Source organism: Pyrus communis, chromosome 6 (assembly GCF_963583255.1).
Source record: "Pyrus communis chromosome 6, drPyrComm1.1, whole genome shotgun sequence".
NCBI classification, from domain to species: domain Eukaryota; kingdom Viridiplantae; phylum Streptophyta; class Magnoliopsida; order Rosales; family Rosaceae; genus Pyrus; species Pyrus communis.
The window spans coordinates 22,243,517-22,261,406 of NC_084808.1; the positions used below are offsets into that span (position 1 = coordinate 22,243,517).

At 40.6% G+C, this 17,890-nt stretch overlaps 3 protein-coding genes across 4 annotated transcripts; 2 read left to right on the top strand and 1 right to left on the bottom strand.

Annotated features, from left to right (window-relative positions):
* Positions 1-485: 485 nt before the first annotated feature.
* LOC137736959 (inactive leucine-rich repeat receptor-like protein kinase CORYNE) lies at positions 486-3,755 on the top strand. Of its 2 annotated transcripts, XM_068476287.1 has the most exons (3): positions 486-2,050; positions 2,866-3,184; positions 3,438-3,755. In XM_068476287.1, exons 1-2 carry the CDS (start codon positions 1,185-1,187, stop codon positions 3,176-3,178), a joined length of 1,179 nt encoding a protein of 392 aa, XP_068332388.1. In that variant the 5' UTR covers positions 486-1,184; the 3' UTR covers positions 3,179-3,184; positions 3,438-3,755. The 2 variants fall into 2 exon arrangements, with proteins under 2 accessions (XP_068332388.1, XP_068332387.1); XM_068476286.1 differs by having other exon boundaries at positions 2,866-3,754.
* A 9,775-nt stretch (positions 3,756-13,530) lies between these two features.
* On the top strand, positions 13,531-14,344 carry LOC137737870 (light-regulated protein, chloroplastic-like). The gene is made up of 3 exons (XM_068477444.1): positions 13,531-13,796; positions 13,885-14,046; positions 14,148-14,344. The coding sequence occupies exons 1-3, from the start codon at positions 13,612-13,614 to the stop codon at positions 14,221-14,223; spliced, it is 423 nt and encodes a 140-aa protein (XP_068333545.1). The 5' UTR covers positions 13,531-13,611; the 3' UTR covers positions 14,224-14,344.
* A 120-nt stretch (positions 14,345-14,464) lies between these two features.
* Positions 14,465-15,443, bottom strand: LOC137737869 (uncharacterized). Its single transcript, XM_068477442.1, has 5 exons — positions 15,403-15,443; positions 15,212-15,322; positions 15,040-15,132; positions 14,852-14,958; positions 14,465-14,747 (listed from the first exon to the last, which is right to left on the bottom strand). Exons 1-5 carry the CDS (start codon positions 15,405-15,407, stop codon positions 14,620-14,622), a joined length of 444 nt encoding a protein of 147 aa, XP_068333543.1. The 5' UTR covers positions 15,408-15,443; the 3' UTR covers positions 14,465-14,619.
* Between the last annotated feature and the right edge of the window lie 2,447 nt (positions 15,444-17,890).

A 17,890-nucleotide genomic window follows, 5' to 3' on the forward strand; every position in this document is an offset into this window, starting at 1 on the left:
ATTGGTGACTTGATAATAGGAGAGGTGGCGATCGAAGCTTTGGGAAACAACCGTAATTATAATGGTTCTAAGGTAGCGAAATTTCTTATCATGTAAGTTTTTATTCGCACGAAATGTTTAATTCGTCTGTTGATTTTATTTGATTATTCAATTTAATGACTAAAAAAAAAAAAAAAAGTGAGATGGAGGTATAAAATCACTTACTAGCATTACACGAAGACAAACAGCGGCACACTACGGTAATAGATAGTCTCTTTAGTATTATTCTAATCGGAATAAATTCCCGCTGTTGGTTCCCGGTAGACGGCCAGAATCTCCTCCCCTCACCAACCAGCGGCGGAGACGTGTTTAGCGTTTTCCTGGCCTTGTCTCACGCAGTTCGATGTTTAGCTTTCGGGCCACTCGTGATAGCGACACTGTGCCAACGTGTCTCCGTGGACCCCACCGCTTACGGGGGTTCGAAAGGCGGGAAGCCCAGTTTTGTCCTCCGCAGCATGAGAGAGAAAAAGAAAAAAAAAAGCAAACAGCCACAGAAAGTGTCTCTCTCTCTCCTCCCAAAACCCAGAGAGGGATTTTGTGCAGTTGGGTAGTTTCAGTTTGTGAAGAGAAAGGGACTCGCTTTCTGTGTGAAATTCAAGCTTTGGGACTTGGTTTTTTTTTTTTTTCTGTCTTTCGGTCGCCATTTTTTGCAAGCATTTCAACTCAGTAGTTTCAGTAGTGGGTTTAAACTTAAAAGAGTATTAAAAAACAAAGAGTGTTTTGGTTTGAAGAGAAAAAAATATGCGAATCGGTGACGAAACGATTCGTTGCGTCTTTTCTCTGAAGATTTTCCCATAAAAAAATTCGAATTTTATCTGATATTCTCCCTCTCTATCTCTCTCCCCTCCTTCATGACACCTTGAAGCTTTCTCCTTGATGGGGTTTTCTCACTTTCCCGCAGAGCTGCAAGCGTTTCTCGGCGGCGTTGCATTTTCTACGCCTCCATGTTGCACGGTGGCTGAAGCCCTGAGAAAAATAGAACAAAAATTTGAACTTTTGATGCCAAAGCAGCTGTTGCTTTGAGTATTTTTGGTCGGATTCTGAAGAAAGATTGCAGCTTTGATGTTGGTTTTGCTAATTTTCATCTGGGTTTTACTGGGTTTCAGTTGATTTTTGCTGGGATTTTTTTTTGGATTTCTATTGGAATGGATAGAAGAAGAAGAAGCACCTCGGAAATGAACAATCCAATCCCAAGGCTTCTCCTTTTGCTATTGATTTTCTGCTGCCGGCAAGGGACTGTGCAGTCCCAAGAAACCGAGCCTCCGTCACCGGCGAAGCATCCCCACTCGAAGAACGAGCTCCAAAGAATCATTCTGAGCATCGTGTTGGGAGTCCTGACTGGACTAATTTGTGCCCTCCTCACTGCACTCTTAGTCCGGTGCTTTGTCCGCTACATCAGCAGAACCCCAATTCTCAAAGGGCCCGTCATATTCTCCCCGAAGATCGACCCCAAAACTCTCCAATTAGCACTAGCTAGTGAAAACCGGTTGCTGGGTTCTAGCCCCAATGGGAAGTACTGCAGGACTGTTCTGGACACTGGGCTGATTATTGCAGTCAAGCAGCTCGGACCCTTTTCAGAGTGTGGCTCGCCGGAGGCTCAGAGCAAGGCGGCGAAGCGGCGGATACAGCAGGAGCTTGAAGTGCTTGCTGGCCTGAGACACAGGCATTTGATGAGCCTGCGGGCTTATGTTCGCGAACACGATAGGTTCTCTTTGGTTTATGATTTTATGCCTAATGGGAGCTTGGAGGATGCTATGAATAGAGTTAGAGAAACCCAGTTGCAGCTTAGTTGGGAAGTTCGGCTTCGGATTGCCGTCGGGGTAATTAAGGGGCTTCAGTATCTGCATTCGTATGTTCCTCAGATTATGCATTGCAATTTAAAGCCTACAAATGTTATGTTGGATTCGGAGTTTGAGCCGAGGTTGGGAGATTACGGGTTGGCCAAGCTTGCGCCTTATTTGAATGGAGCAACATCTGGCTACAGTGCTCCAGAGTGTTTCCAGAATGGCAGGTACACATATCAATCTTGGATGATATTCGAAATTCGTAAATGTTTCGTTTTATACAACTACTATGCAATTCTATTGACGGAGCTATGTAGGTGTATGTGTATATGCGGAAATGGTAATTGTGTTTTATGATATTTCCCCATAGCTCCTACTAATTTCCTTTGCTTTTAGAATACTTATCAGGAGTTTGGTATTCCGCATCCCAAAATGTTGGCACACGTTTGTAGTTTCGGGCAGGATTGAATTAGGTTTGCCAGCTTTTATTTTGTATTAGCCATTTAGCTTCTGCTCTGTCAAATGGCTTTCTCTCCTGCACAAGGCCATGGACATCCCCCTAATACTGGGATGCGTGACTGTTGTGGTTGGCATTGCAATCTGTCTCCAGTTTTTCGCACTTTTTGTTTCCCTGCGCTGGAGGGAAAAATGCTCCCTCCCAATACTCTTCTACTCAATGACTCAGGATTCTGATAATCATCCCTCTTTGACAAGGCATAGAACTCCGAAATTACATCGTGATGGTTTACTGATAGTTAACAGTGAAATGCTTGTTAGTTAAGATTCAAGGCTATATTAATGGTTTATTGATGTTTGCCTTAGAATTTAAGCTGTGGGGTTTTGTATGTAACAGTTGCGTTGTTTGTACTGAATTATTAGCTTTGTAGTATTGAAAACGAAAAGAGAAACTCCCTTTAGGAAGAAAGCTTTGGCTGTGAATAGGTGAATGGAAAGAACAACTAGAACAGGAGCTTTTTTTCATTTTTTTCCTTCGAAAACATATACGCTCTTTTGCTAAAGGCAACATATTCAATTTCACCAGGTACACGGATAAGAGCGACATTTTCAGCTTTGGGATGATATTGGGCGTTTTGTTAACCGGAAGAGATCCAACCGATCCCTTCTTTGGGGAAGCAGCTAGTGGTGGAAGTTTAGGGCGCTGGTTGCGGCACTTGCAGCAAGCAGGCGAGGCACGGGAAGCATTAGATAAGAGTATAATAGGGGAAGAAGGGGAGGAAGATGATGAGATGTTGATGGCAGTGCGAATCGCAGTTGTATGCCTATCCGATCTGCCCGCGGAGAGACCCTCAAGCGATGAACTTGTTCACATGCTGACCCAACTGAACAGTTTTTGATCAGATGTAAGTATTTTATGTTGAAGCTCCTATTTCTGTAGATTTTGGGGAACTTAGACTTCAGAAAAATTTGCTTCTGCAATCTGCACATGTCTCTTAGAATTGTATACTTTCACTGTTTAAATCTGTGGATATTCACTGTGGCGAAGAAGCTGGAAGTCAAGGAAGTTTCGAACTTTTGGAGTAAAAGTGAGGAGATTAACAATGTGGGGGCACATATCAATTATTATTTTTGTTTTTCACCTCCCAATGATTGTAGGGCTTTGCTGGCTGTTTTCAAAATCACGGGAAAGATCGTTCTACCTCTTCACCCATCTGAGATTGCCAGCAACTCGTATAATTCCAATGTCGATGTCGTAGTCCCATGTATTGGAATTTGGTGGTGTACTTACCCTCTTTTTTTTTTTTTTTTTTTTTTTTGTCAAACGATAAATTTGTTAGATTAGAGAGCTGGCATGATTCAAACACGCCGTGGTGTAAGGTAACGTTCCTCTCCACCACTGTGGTTGAGGGTTGCTTGTTGGTGTACTTGCTTGTTGGCTTTTTAATGTATTTGGAATAACTAGACATAATATAACTGTAAAATTAAGAGTTTGTTTGGTATGCAATTTGAATTAATTTTTTTTTAACGTAAAAATAGTTTTAAGTCTTAAGTCAATAATTCTTATTTGGTCAAAATATTTTAAAAAGTGAATTCAATCAACTTAAAAAATAGCTTATTTATGAAAAACAAAAAACAGTAATTTTTAACCTCATTTCTCTCTCCATTTTCTCTCCTATATTTTCTCTCATTTTCTTTTCTCCTCTCACTCATTGATCATTTCCTTCTCTCTTCCAATATGTTATGATTTTTCTCTCTTATCTCCTCTTCCTTTGTCTCTCTCTCTTCCAATCATTTCCCTCAGCTTTCTGTGTCTCTCTCACTCCCACTCTCTCTCTCTCCGTTCTCCCTCCCAGTTCTCCCTCATTTCTCTCTCTTTTTTTCGATTTTCTCTCTTCTCTCTTCCTTTCGATCTTCTCTCTTTTTTTCGATTTTTTCTCCTCTCTTCCTTTCGATCTTCTCTCTTCTCTCTTCCTTTCTTATTTCTTTAATTGCTAAGATTTATCAATAAATTTTAAATTTCATATCAAATAAATTTTTGGGTCTTATACAAAATTGTTCTTAAGAAATGGTTTTAATATATTTTTTTGAAATTGATAATTTTTTTTAGTTGGATACCAAGAAGGCTTTTAAAGAACCAAATGAAATGCATTGGGAGCTTCTTGGGCCTTGGCCTGCATATGTCGTTATTTTCAAGAACAATATTCTTAGGCTTTGTTTTTATTTTTAGTATTAATATAATCAACTACCCCTTACCTATAAATTGTCATCTATCTCTCACTAACCACAATCACCAACGCCGCCAGCAAATCGGAAACATGGATTCCGGAAAAGCTCCCAAACCACCCAGTAACTGTGAGCTAGAAGAGAAACATGGGGACTTGGGAAATCGTAGCAAAAAAGCAATGTTAGTCGGGTACTACTGCAACGACTACTTTCCTGTAGAGATCTTATGAGAAATCCTCTTAAGACTACCCTCAAAATATTTAAAGTAAAACTAATGAAAATGATTTGAAAACTTTGAGTTTTAACGATAAGGACAGAATAAAGGATAAAGTGAATAGTAGCAGGATTGATATTTTAGTATAAAAATATGGTTTTTCGTTAAAATAAACAGTACTGAAGCTTTTCGTTAAAGTTTTCAATATTTAATCATATGCTACGCCGTCTGCAAGTGATGACGCTCTATGGTCAAAAGCTCTGCCTTCATTGCCATCCATCTCAGCCGTTCATCATTAATCCAGTCCAAACACAAAAATCAAAACGATGGTTTTGATCAGCTCCTTCTCATAAGCTGGGGCCATGCCTTCTACTCTTTGTATTTTGGGGATAACCCTAACCCTAACCCTAAACCAGCAGTTCAGTACATTGTGCTTAATGCACCACTAGTTATGAAACTCGGAGCTCCTGCGCAAATGGTAGGAAGTTGCAATGGGCTTACATGCCTTTCTTGGTACCCCGGTGGCTGCACAATAATTTTGAACCCTTCACTTAGAAAGTATGTGGTTTTGCCTTGGCCTAGGACTGTTAACATAGAGAGAAGAAGCTAGGGTTTCAAGTATTAAGAGAGAGAGATCGAAGAAGAGAAGTTTGTAGAGAGAGAATGAAATTTGTTGTATATTATATTTTCTTACTTACTAAGCTATTACATTTAGGTATATATAGAGAATAAGATCTCTAACTAACTAACTAAGACATACATCCTTATGACGAGTGTCTCAATCCTAACTATTCTCTATATTCTTACATTCCCCTGCAAACTCATGGGAAGGAACACCAAGCATGAGGTTGAAGCAATGAGATCGAAATAGAGGAGCATTGAGACCTTTTGTTAGTGTATCGGCAAATTATTCTCAGGAGGAAACAAACTGAACAAGCAGTGTCTTCCTAGCAACCCGTTCTCTCACAAAGTGAACGTCAATCTCAATATGCTTCGTCCGTTGATGCTGGACAGGATTGAAGGACAAAGCAATAACAGAAAGGTTTTCACAGAAAAGCACAGGAGCAGGAGCAGGTATAACATGCATGAACTGCAGAAATTGTTGGATCCAATCAAGCTCAGCAGCGATGGACGACATAGCTCGATACTCAGCTTCTATGGAAGAACGAGAGACCGTGTGTTGTTTCTTAGAGGACCACGATATAAGATTGTTGCCTAAAAACACCACCATGCCAGTTGTTGAACGGCGATCATTAGGGTCACCGGCCTAGTCTGCGTCACTAAAAGCCTTTAATGATAAGTCACCCTTAGTATACGAAATGCCAACTGATAATGTACCCTTGAGATAGCGCAATATATGCTTAACGACGGTGAAATGAGACACCATAGAAGACTGGTACACTTGATGAACTGAGAATGCAATATCGGGACGAGTAAATGTGAGATATTGCAACGCACCAACTATGCTCCTGTATGCAGTTGGATTGTTATAAGGAGTACCATCATTCTTAAGCAGTCGGTTGTAAGGAAGACATGGTGTGTCACAAGCTTTACACTCCACAATCTCAACTTTCGCCAATAGGTCCTGTATATATTTTGTTTGTGACAAGAATAAACCCTGAGCAGTCTTAGTGATTTGAATCCCCATAAAGTAATGAAGCTTGCCCAAGTCCTTGATGTCAAATGTCACATCCCGGCCCGGGCGGGACCACTTCCCGGGCCCGACTCCACCGTAGCACGATATTGTCCGCTTTGGGCCCCGACCACGCCCTCACGGTTTTGTTTCTGGGAACTCACACGAGAACTTTCCGATGGGTCATCTATCCTGGGAATGCTCTCGGGCGCTACTCGCTTAACTTCGGAGTTCCAACAGAACCGGAAGCCAGTGAGCTCCCAAAAGGCCTCGTGCTAGGTAGGGATGAGAATATACATATAAGGATCACTCCCCTGGGCGATGTGGGATGTCACAATCCACCCCCCTTAAGGGCCCGACGTCCTCATCGGCACACCACGGCTAGGGTTAGGCTTTGATACCAAATTGTCACATCCCGGCCCGGGCGGGACCACTTCCCGGGTCCGCTCTACCACCGTAGCACGATATTGTCCGCTTTGGGCTTACCATTCCCTCACGGTTTTTTTTTTAGGAACTCACGAGCAACTTCCCAGTGGGTCACCCATCATGGGATTGCTCTCGGGCGCTACTCGCTTAACTTCGGAGTTCCAACAGAACCCGAAACCAGTGAGCTCCCAAAAGGCCTCGTGCTAGGTAGGGATGAGAATATACATATAAGGATCACTCCCCTGGGCGATGTGGGATGTCACATCAAACTCAATAGTAAGAGAGTGAATAACCTGCTGAATGATGATAGAAGAACTACCAGAGATAATAATATCATCCACATATAATAAAAGGATGACAATATCACTCTCAACAGTCTTGACAAATAAAGAAGAGTCTGAATAAGTAGATTGGAATCCAAGGGAAGGAAGAAAGCTGGTGAATCTCTCATTCCAAGCTTGGGGAACCTGTTTCAAACCGTATAAAGACTTATGCAACTTACAAACAAAGTCAGGACGAGAAACATCTTCAAACCCAGGTGGTTGAGCCATATAAACCTCTTTATTTAACACTCTATGCAGAAAAGCATTCTTAACATCCAACTGTCGAAGAAGCCAATGAAAATGAGCTGCCAAAGCTAGAACTAAGCGCACAGTAGTTGGCTTAACCACTGGACTAAATGTCTCCCCATAATCTAAACCAGGTTTTTGATTAAACCCCTTTGCAACCAGGTGAGCCTTATGGTGAGCAATAGAGCCATCTAAATTCTTCTTGAGTTTAAACACCTATTTGCAACCAACCAGATTTTTATGGGATGGTAAAGGAACTAAACTCCAAGTTTGTTGATGATGCAATGCACCAAGCTCTTCTTTCATAGCATTCAGCCAAACATGAACTTTTAATGCAGACTTGTAAGTGGCAGGTTCCATTTGAGTGAGATCAACACCACTAGAATCATGTACCTTGCTGAGAAACACTTTCTTCTTGATTAAACCATCTTTACTTCTAGTTTGCATAGGATGCAGATTAAGTGGAACGATAGGCAGGACCACTTGAAGTAGACCAGGACTAAAATTAGGATCCATAAGGAGTGAAGGTGAAGAGCTGGCTAGTACAGTATTGGACTGAGATGAAATAGAAACATGTGATGTTCCAGGAGATAAGGGAACTGATGATGAAATTGCTGGTGAAACTAATGATGAAACTGAGGGGGGAACACTAGATATGAGAGACTGTGATTGTGATTGGGAATGTGAGTGAGATGATGAGAGAGGCTGAACAAACATGTTATCCATAGTAATGACAGGGAATGAAATAAAGGGCTGAGAAATAGGCAACTGAGCAGACTTAGACTGAAGTACCTGAGTTAAATGAGGATAGGGAAATCAAAACTCATAAAAAACAACATGTCTAGATATATAAGTTCTACCCTTTAAGACATCAAAACAGATAAAACCTTTGTACTTCGAGGCATATCCAAGAAAGATACATTCAGTGGTTTTAGGTTGTAACTTAGTGTTGTTGTAGGGTCGCAACAATGGAAAACAAGAGCAACCAAACACTTGAAGATGACTTAAAAGAGGAGAGACTCCAAATAGACGTTCAAAGGGTGGCAAGGTTGGAGTAGGCATACGGTTGATAAGGTGCACAGCTGCTTGACAAGCAAAAGACCAGAACTGAGAGGGTAACTGTGCAGATTGCAATAAAGTTATAGTTGTTTCAATAATGTGGCGATGTTTACGCTCAGCCAGTCCATTCTATTCTGGGGTATGTGGGCAAGATTTATGATGTGAAATACCTTTGCTGTGAAGGAAATTTTGAAGCTTAGCACTGATATACTCTCCACCACCATCAATTTGTAAAGTTTTAATACACACAGAAAACTGAGTTTGCACAAATGAATGAAAAGTAATAAAAGTGTCAAAGAAGTTGGATTTATTCACAAGAGGAAACAACCAACAATATCGAGTGTACTCATCAATAAGTGTCATATAGTATCGATATCCATCAATGGAGGTACAAGGAGAAGGACCTTAAAGGTCACTGTGTACAATTTCAAAAGGAACATCAGACTTATGAGCACTAGACTGAAAAGGTAGCTTAGTGAATTTGCCTGCTAAACAGCCATGACACAATAAAGGAATATCATCTTGTGTACAAGCAATGGAAGACTTGTGCAACATTATTTTGGCAATGGTATTAGAAGGGTGCCCTAACCTACTATGCCAAAGATGAGAGCTAACACGCTGACTAAGAAAGGTAGTAGTGTGAGAAGAGCCGCGAGTGGGAAGAAATGGATGACTGACGACTGAAGGTATAGGATAAAGTCCATAACTGCACTTCTCTTTGTATAATATCCACCCTGTGACTTTGTCCTGAATCTAGAAAAAATAAGCATCAAATATTAACCAACAATTGTTATCGAGGCAAATCCGATGTACGGACAACAAGTTGTTGGAAAGTTGAGGTACATAGAGAACTGAATTAAGTTTAATAGAATGCAAAGGTGTGCGAATAATAGAACTACCAATATGAGATATGTGCAGACCTTCACCATTCGCAGTTTGCACAGTCTCATTGGTAGGATAAGGGGAAGCCAAAGACAGATTGCTGAGATCGACAGTCATATGATTTGTAGCTCCCGAGTCAGTGATCCAAAGTTGGGGTTGTTGATGAGAAGTAGAGCCTGAAGAAGGTTGAGAAGTAACTGTATGCATTGCTTGCATATGAGATTAAGGAGGACATACTGGTTCAGAAGGAGCATATGCATTGGTAGTCGATTGAGAGATGTGAGGACCACCAAAATTTGGACCCTAATTATTGAAGAAGCAATACTAGGTAGTATGATTTGCTTTACCACAGATGTGGCAACCCTGTCTGTCCATTGGTTTTGAGTTACAAAATGGAGCAGTATGACCAAATGTGTTGCACAACTGACAAGGAACCTGTGGATGTGTATTTTGACCAAAGTACTGAGGTGGATGCGAACCAAGAACTCGGGAAAAACCAAGGTTCGGATTAGAGAATTGATTGGAAAACTACGATCTAGGATTAGGATTAGATACCTATATCCTTGATTAAACTTCCCTTTGCCCTTCTTGTTGTTATTAAAAGATCGAAAACCACCAGAAATTCCAGAATAACCACTATTATGAGCAGACGGATGAGTTGTGAAACTTCCAGATTGAGATTGACCAGTAGAGGATTTGGGGCTAGAATTATTAGCAATCATGGCAGTCATGAACCGAGAGGACACCGTGCTATCAACAATCAGTTCTTCAGCAAGCAATTGCACCTGAAATTCCTTGAGAGAAATAACATTCTCACGATCCCGTATCACACTGCGAAAAGTATTATACTCAGGAGGAAGACCATTAAGGGCAAGAATAACAATATCTTCATCAGCAAATGTAACCCCAGCAGCAGACAAATAGTCCCTAGCTTCTTTGATACGCTGTAGATATTGAGATACCAAGTCAGATCCCTTTTGAACAGTCTGAAGATTAGATTTAAGCTGAAAAATACTTGTCTGAGACACAACCGAAAACTATTCTTTCAATCGATTCCACAAATCACAAGCACTGGTGCTACCAATCGCACATGAAATCGCAACTAGTGATAGAGTAGCAGTGATCAGCTGCATTAGGGCATGGTCATGCATTTTCCCAACAATATAATCTTCAGTCTCAGACCGAGTCGAAGAATTTGCAGCATCAAGACCAAAAGCAGTAGAATTATCAGAACAAATGACATATCGAGGTGGACAAACATGCGATCCATCAACAAACCCCATGATACCGTGTCCCTCAAGCAACAATTGCATTTGAAATTGCCAATTCAAGTAATTAGAATCATCAAGTTTAACATTCACATATGTGGAAATAGTAGAAATAAGACTAGTGATCGATTGTAAAATCTGCAGTTGCAATGCAGTCACCATAGTTGCAGATGCTAAAAACCAACTGATAAACACCTTGTGTGCACACAATCTGGAGCAAAAAATCAAGATTTGTAGAAACCCTAGAAATCACAGACGATGAGAAAAATACTAGAATCCGTCGAGAACCAGACAGTGTCAAAGACGAAGAAGATGAGCGGAAGCAGCCAGAAGATCGAAAGAAGCAGTGTGAGCATCAATGGCTCTTGATACCATGTTAATGTAGAGAGAAGAAGCTAGGGTTTCAAGTATTAAGAGAGAGAGAGAGATCGAAGAAGAGAAGTTTGTAGAGAGAGAATGAAATCTGTTGTATATTATATTTTCTTACTTACTAAGCTATTACATTGAGGTATATATAGAGAATAAGATCTCTAACTAACTAACTAACTAAGACATACATCCTTATGACAAGTGTCTCAATCCTAACCATTCTCTATATTCTTACAAGGACCACTGCTACCGTAGGGGATAAAGAAACTCATTACTTTGGCTATGATTCTCGGACTAATGACTATAAGGTATTGAGAATTGTGAATATTTTTTGTAGGCACACCCGATTTGCAGTTAAGGTTTACTCTTTGGCCTGGCGCTATTGGAAAACCCTTAGTGCTGCAGCTCTTCCTGCTTATGGGAAGCTTTCCAAAAGTGTTTTGGTGAATGGTACTCTGCATCGGGTTCAACTCCGTGGCAAAAATGGGCAAGAACATATCAATATTGTGTCTTTTGATTTGAACACTGAATTATTTGGCGAGATTATGATGCCTGAAGGTTTGAGAAAAAGTGGTTCGAATACCTGTGTCTTTTTGAAATACGGAGAGTCTCTTGCCTTGACTGATATTGAGATTGAACATACTAACGACGCGGGAATGTGTAGGCTTCAAGGGTAGGTCATGAAAAAGTATGGTGTGACGGAGTCGTGGACTCAATTCAATGTTAGTGTAAAACTGCAAAAGTATTATATGCCAAATTTTGAAAGCGAGGGTTGGATGCTTCTTGGTTTTAAAAGTCAGGATGAACTGGTGTTTGTTGACTCTACTAAGCTGGGAACCATTGCAGTGGTGGATTTGAAGACCGACGAAGCTAATGACATCGCAATTTTTGGCGACAGCTACCAGTTAAAGTGCCTTCCGTTTGTAGAAAGTCTGGTCTTACTTGACCACGTTAATGCAGTTTCCTACTAATTCAGGAGCAAGCAAGATACAACAGCAATAGGTGTGACTTATGGATTTTAGCACTTACACTATTTATGTGTTCTTCTTCCTTCAAATTTTATTTGAAATTAATTGCTAAGCTTGTCAGATTTCTGGGAACTTTTATCCTCTGTAGTAGTTAAATTAAATCCTCCATTAATTATGCGGTATTATTTCACTACCCAAAATCCTCCTAGGTGTTTGCTATTTAACTGCCTCATGCCTCTTCTCTTTTTCTCACTTCTAAGTTTTTGGCAATGCATATTCATGCCAGTTTACTGATACATCTGTTTTAAAATTCAAAAACGTGTTAATGTGAATGAAATAAACACATGCATATTTAGTGTTACACGGTTACACCTTAAAGTGCAATGAATACATGAATACATACAAAAGAATATATATATATATGTGTGTGTGTGTGTGTATTTATATATATAAATTTGGGGACAAAATTATATTACAGGAATAAACATAAAAATCTAGAAAAAGAATACTAGATTTGACATAAAGAAACTTGACAAAGCCACTACTAGCTAGTTACATTATTGAAGTCTTTTGATATAAAATCGCAATGCTTGTTGTGATAGTAGGTGATAAAATGCAAATTGAGGATAATATTGATGTGATTAGTAGTGGGCCGCATACCTTTGAAATCTTGACATGCAATAAGAGCGGGTTGATTGACTAAGGCCAATTTACCTTCCCTTGCCTGAATTACCATCTTAACTATCGTATCTGCATTTGAATAATTGATGTCGATTTGATTGCATGCATGTCGACTTGAAAAATACAATAATTTCATGTCGGAAAACTGACAAAACTTTGCGAAGAACTTTTCATTTTCTCCTTTGATTTGAGCACTGACTTATTTGGCAAGATAATGATGCCCGAAGCTTTGAGAAAAAGAATTTTGAACTGTGTGATTTTCAAATATGGGGAATCTCTTGCTTTGATAGACATTGAAACGACAATCGCCTTGTCGAGTATTAGCAAGAGAAGAAGAATGTGCAACAAAGTGATTCTACTAGTTACTTGGATAGCCCAATGCATCTGTTCGGTAGTTAGCCGAAGTGAGTCATCCTTTTGACTTGGGATGCAGCTTGTGGTTAGCCACCTTCATCCCCCGACTCCGTTGGTGAATTTATTCCCCATAACTGCATCCACAACCATTATTTCAAATGTGAGTTCCCATCCCCCAAACCCACCCATACCTGTTTGTTCTTCATAACCGCACCATTAGGTTGGGTATCCACGAATATCCAAACCCATGGAGCGTTTTGTCATCTTTAAGGCGGTAACTTTCTTTTGTGCATTCTATATAAACGCCTAAAAAAAAGTGAGACGATTTCACACTCATTTCGTTTCCTGCATAGTTTTTGTCTTTGAATTGAATAAATTAAAGAAGTATCAAGTGACAAAAATAAGTATGGTGTGCGAAGAAGGAAAAGAAACGTGCATAAATTAATCCAAAAAACAAAAGGGAAGATATGGAGAATAGGAGGGAGAAAAGTCCGAGTTCATGGGTGTCTCTCAACGTTTTATAGTTCACCAATAAATTTCTTGTCTCAAAATATCTATATGCCCACCTTATCCAATATCCATCCAAGTCATGTCCCAAAGCTGATGCTATATAGTTGGTTGAAACCTTGCCCCTCTTTAGACGCAGCAAATTAAAACCAACTTCTAAATTACAAACCATCAAAATGCAGGCCACTCTACATCTCTCACCAATTTCATCAGTGTCATCTCTTGCTTTTGCAACCACCAAGTCCCTGGCCTTGCCGTGCAGCTCCCCTCCGAGGCCACAACAACCCTCAAGGCGCCCTCCCCTCAGGGCAACCAATGTGACAGACGACCCTTCATCTGTCGATTACAGCTCCATCACTTCGTAAGTCAATTCGTTTTTTTTTTTTCCAATCCATCTTGGACTTAATCTTCCGATTGATTGTTTCAATCCTTGACTGTGGAATGTGCAGTGTTTTTCCAGCAGAGGCTTGTGAAACAGTCGGAGGAGAAGCTTGTGATGCCGAAATGTATCCCGAAGTGAAGCTCAAACCGGATGAGGGCAGGAGCAGCACAGCCAGGACTAGTTCTGAGCAGCTGGATAGAGATTATCTAGAGTATGACAGTCCCAAGACGTAAGATCGATCGATTTTCGTAAAACTCATCTTCAAATGGTTTAAGATCTCTAGTTTTCGTGTTATGATTAACTGATTAATTGTCTTGATGATTGCTGCAGGGTCTTTCCTGGGGAGGCTTGTGATGATCTGGGAGGAGAATTTTGTGAGCCAGAGTATCAGAAAGGGGTAAACTAGGCCCCTCCATGGGATATTTTCTCGTCTCTTTTCAGTTTTTACTGCTCACTGTAATATTCTGTGAATAATTATGTACATGAAACTGTAATAAACCCAGTGGGAAGATTCTAGTTACAAACAATTACAACTCTCCGAACCCCGTATAAATTGATGAATCAGTATGTTCTCCATATATTTGAACTAACAAGAGACGTACCTAATTTGCTTCTGGAAACTTGAAAATCGAAATACTGATCAAATCGTGTTTCAGAGAATGCACATCACAGAGCCCAAAGGATTTTTACAGAACTTACACTGAGCAAAACTAATGAAGGTGAAGCAGATATTAACTCTGACATAATGCACGGATCGAAAGTAATGGATCCTGGACCAATTTTGAGCCTAAATTCGATACACCTACGATTCACTTGCTTCAGTGATCTCCTCTAGCAAAAGATTCTGGAGAGCCACCGAGTACTTAGCAGTCACTCTTCTTCCCCCTGAATTGCTATAGTCTTTTACAATGAACGATCCTGAGCCATCGCCTTCAACATACCAAAAGAAAAAAGAAAAACCCTGCTTATAATAGGCAATATGTTCTACATAAATTTATAATGTATAACCACCCCTTCTGCCAAACTAAACCAACCTTGAATTGTAAAAATGGTCGAAACCCATCTTTTGTAGATGAAGAGCAACCGCGGGGAGTCTCCGCGGTGTGTATCTGATAACACAAGCTTGCAAGGCCTTGTTTCACTACCATAAAAAATCAAACCGTATCAAAATGTTACTAACAGTGAGAATAAAGTCGCCAACTGAAATCACATAGTCACTCACTTGGCATGGATCATGGCATTGTGACACAAAGCCAGTGTCCGAACCATTGCCAAGTCTCTTCCTCGTGGGTTTCCATATCTTTCTTGGCAGCTCCTTCAAATCAATTGCAAGCACAAAAGAATTAATCTTTGTAAAAAGTTGAAAGTCCATGAACAAAGAAGAAAGGAAGCACCTTTCATCAAAGAAAGCTCCAAAATCATCGAGGACAACTGCGACCGGAAATGTATCGTGCAGATGAAATGCAGCAAAATACTTCTTAATTCCTTCCTCATCGTCCACATACCTACACAAAACACTTCTTCTCTCAAAAATCCCATTTTTTGCATCACCATTGTTCATTCTCTAAAGGGTCTCTTGACTTACTTCATTTGTATTCGTTGAAATGCTTGAGAGGATGAATCAACGCCCTGAGCAGTTTTAACGCAATTATTAATTACGTAGGTTGAGGTTTCACTTTCACCCCAAAACCAAAGGGCGGGAAGTGGCCCAAAATATAATGCTTTTCAGTTTTCAGATTAAAAAATACAGGTAACATAGGAAGTGGAAAGCTACATGCGAAAGATAAGGGGGTTTGGCCTCTAGTCTGCGTCGGTTGCAGATGAAAACTACTTGACCATTGTTGCAATCGTGGGCGGCCTCCATTGCGGAGTTGAATGCAAACTGGAATAATAAGGAGGTCTTTCCGCTGCAAAAAAAGATACCCCAGAAAGCAATCAGAGAGAGAGAGAGAGTGAGATAGAGAGACAGAGAGTTGGAATTGTGAGTAACACCAGGAAGGAGGGCCGGAGAGAAGCAGAACAGGGTGGGAGTGTTGGTCTTGTTGGAGGTCCATTTGCCGAACTGAGAAAAATCTCTGCACCATGGTTGAGCTGCTGAAGCTTTACGTTGTCAGCCGTCTGATGAAAATTTTATACTCTACTTGCTTCAACTCACAAAACGCGGGCCTGATTCGTTTTTTTACGGGCCTAGCGTATAATGTGCCCATCTTAGTTTGTCCAATGGAAACCAAGAGAACCCGGCAGAGATCTGCTACGGATTCTTTGCTTCCAAAGATGGGCTTGAAGAGTAATTAGACATCCTGTTTTGGGTGGTGCGGGAATGATATTCAAAATTAATGAAAAAGTTCTTACAATCTAGAACCACATAATGAACAATCTTTCAGAAAGATATGAGGTTAGGACTTTCGTGAATAAGTTAAAATTTGGGAGCGGTTGCACTGTGATAATTAAATTAAAGTTTGGTGACACTGATAACTGTTTTTTTTTTTTTTGGGGTACTAGTGATATGATCCACATTCTGGTACTAGCCCAGACAAGTCCCTACTCTAAAAGCAGGCACGGTGAAGGGCTTTGACGCATTTTCTAGCCTCATTATCATTTACTCTCGATGAGATGTTTACCTGATTTATAGTAAATAAATCATTGAACTATACAACCCACTGTGTTGTAGGTTCAAACTTTCCACCATTTTTCCAGTGTAAATTAGTGTAAAATATTATTTATACTAAAAAAAATTAGACAAAAACCAAAAAAGAAAAAAAAAAAATAGTGATATCTTATGAGTCATGACAAAGAGAGCTTGGAATGCCCCTTGAAAAATTATTTGAACATTTAGGGTGTAGTCAAACTAAGATTTTAAAGGATTTTAAAAGTGATAGATTTGATAGAATTTAGGAGGATTTAAGACTCTTACAAAATTCATATGGATTTTAAAGAATTTGAATGGATTTAGTTTGTAGATTTTGGTGGATTGTGATGGATTTTCATATAATTTTTTTATTGAAAAAAAAAAAGGAAAAATCATTCCCCTTGCTTTACTTTACTCGATAGCCACTTTATCCCCTCCTTTTTCGGGTCCCCTTTCACACAATCACAACTCCATCTCTTTTTCAATTGATAGATCAACATAACTTTGGTGAGCTTTTGAACACTACACCACCAACAACCATCACCACCGACTGCCCTTTTGCCACAGGCCCACAAACGTACATTATGGTACCTATCACATCTCAGGCTCGACTCCGCCATAGCATGATATTGTCTGCTTTGGGTCCCGACCACGCCCTCACGGTTTTGTTTCTTGGAACTTACACGAGAACTTCCCAGTGGGTCACCCATCATGGGATTGCTCTCGCGCAAACTTGCTTAACTTTGGAGTTTCTATGGAATCCGAAACTAGTGAGCTCCCAAAAGGTCTCGTGCTAATTGGAGATGGGTATGTACATATAAGGCATATAGGATCCACTCCCCTGGGCAACATTATAACATCCCACATCAACCAACGGAGAGGGGGTGATGTGCCTTATATATACATGCTTCCCTCCATATAGCACGAGGCCTTCTGGGAACTCATTGGCTTCGGGTTCCATCGGAACTTCGAAGTTAAGTGAGTTCGGGCGAGAGTAATCCTAGGATGGGTGACCCACCGGGAAATTCTCGTGTGAGTTCCTAGAAACAAAATCGTGAGGGCATGGCTGGGACCCAAAGCAGACAATATCGTGCTACGGCGGAGTCGAGACTAGGATGTGACAGAATGGTATCAGAGCCAATCCTTGGCCGGAAGTGTGCCGACGAGGCCGAAAGTATGTTGATGAGGATGTTGGGCCCCTAAGGGGGTGGATTGTGAGATCCCACATCGCCCAGGGGAGTGGATTCTCTATGCCTTATATGTACATACCCACCTCTAATTAGCATGAGGCCTTTTGGGAGCTCACTGGCTTCGGATTTCGTATAAATTTCGAAGTTAAGCGAGTTCACGCGAAAGCAATCCCACGATGGGTGACCTACTGGGAAGTTCTCGTGTGAGTTCCCAAAAACAAAACTGTGATGGCGTGGTCAGGGCCCAAAGTGGA

Excerpts from the sequence above, each read along its gene's own strand:
- LOC137736959 (XM_068476287.1), top strand. The coding sequence starts at position 1,185 with ATGGATAGAAGAAGAAGAAGCACCTCGGAAATGAACAATCCAATCCCA. Across the intron at positions 2,051-2,865 it reads GAGTGTTTCCAGAATGGCAG|GTACACGGATAAGAGCGACA; the intron begins GTACACATATCA and ends CAATTTCACCAG.
- LOC137737870 (XM_068477444.1), top strand. The coding sequence starts at position 13,612 with ATGCAGGCCACTCTACATCTCTCACCAATTTCATCAGTGTCATCTCTT. Across the intron at positions 13,797-13,884 it reads GATTACAGCTCCATCACTTC|TGTTTTTCCAGCAGAGGCTT; the intron begins GTAAGTCAATTC and ends TGGAATGTGCAG. Across the intron at positions 14,047-14,147 it reads GAGTATGACAGTCCCAAGAC|GGTCTTTCCTGGGGAGGCTT; the intron begins GTAAGATCGATC and ends TGATTGCTGCAG.
- LOC137737869 (XM_068477442.1), bottom strand. Across the intron at positions 15,133-15,211 it reads GGAGCTTTCTTTGATGAAAG|GAGCTGCCAAGAAAGATATG; the intron begins GTGCTTCCTTTC and ends ATTGATTTGAAG. Across the intron at positions 14,959-15,039 it reads AATGCCATGATCCATGCCAA|TGAAACAAGGCCTTGCAAGC; the intron begins GTGAGTGACTAT and ends TTTTTATGGTAG.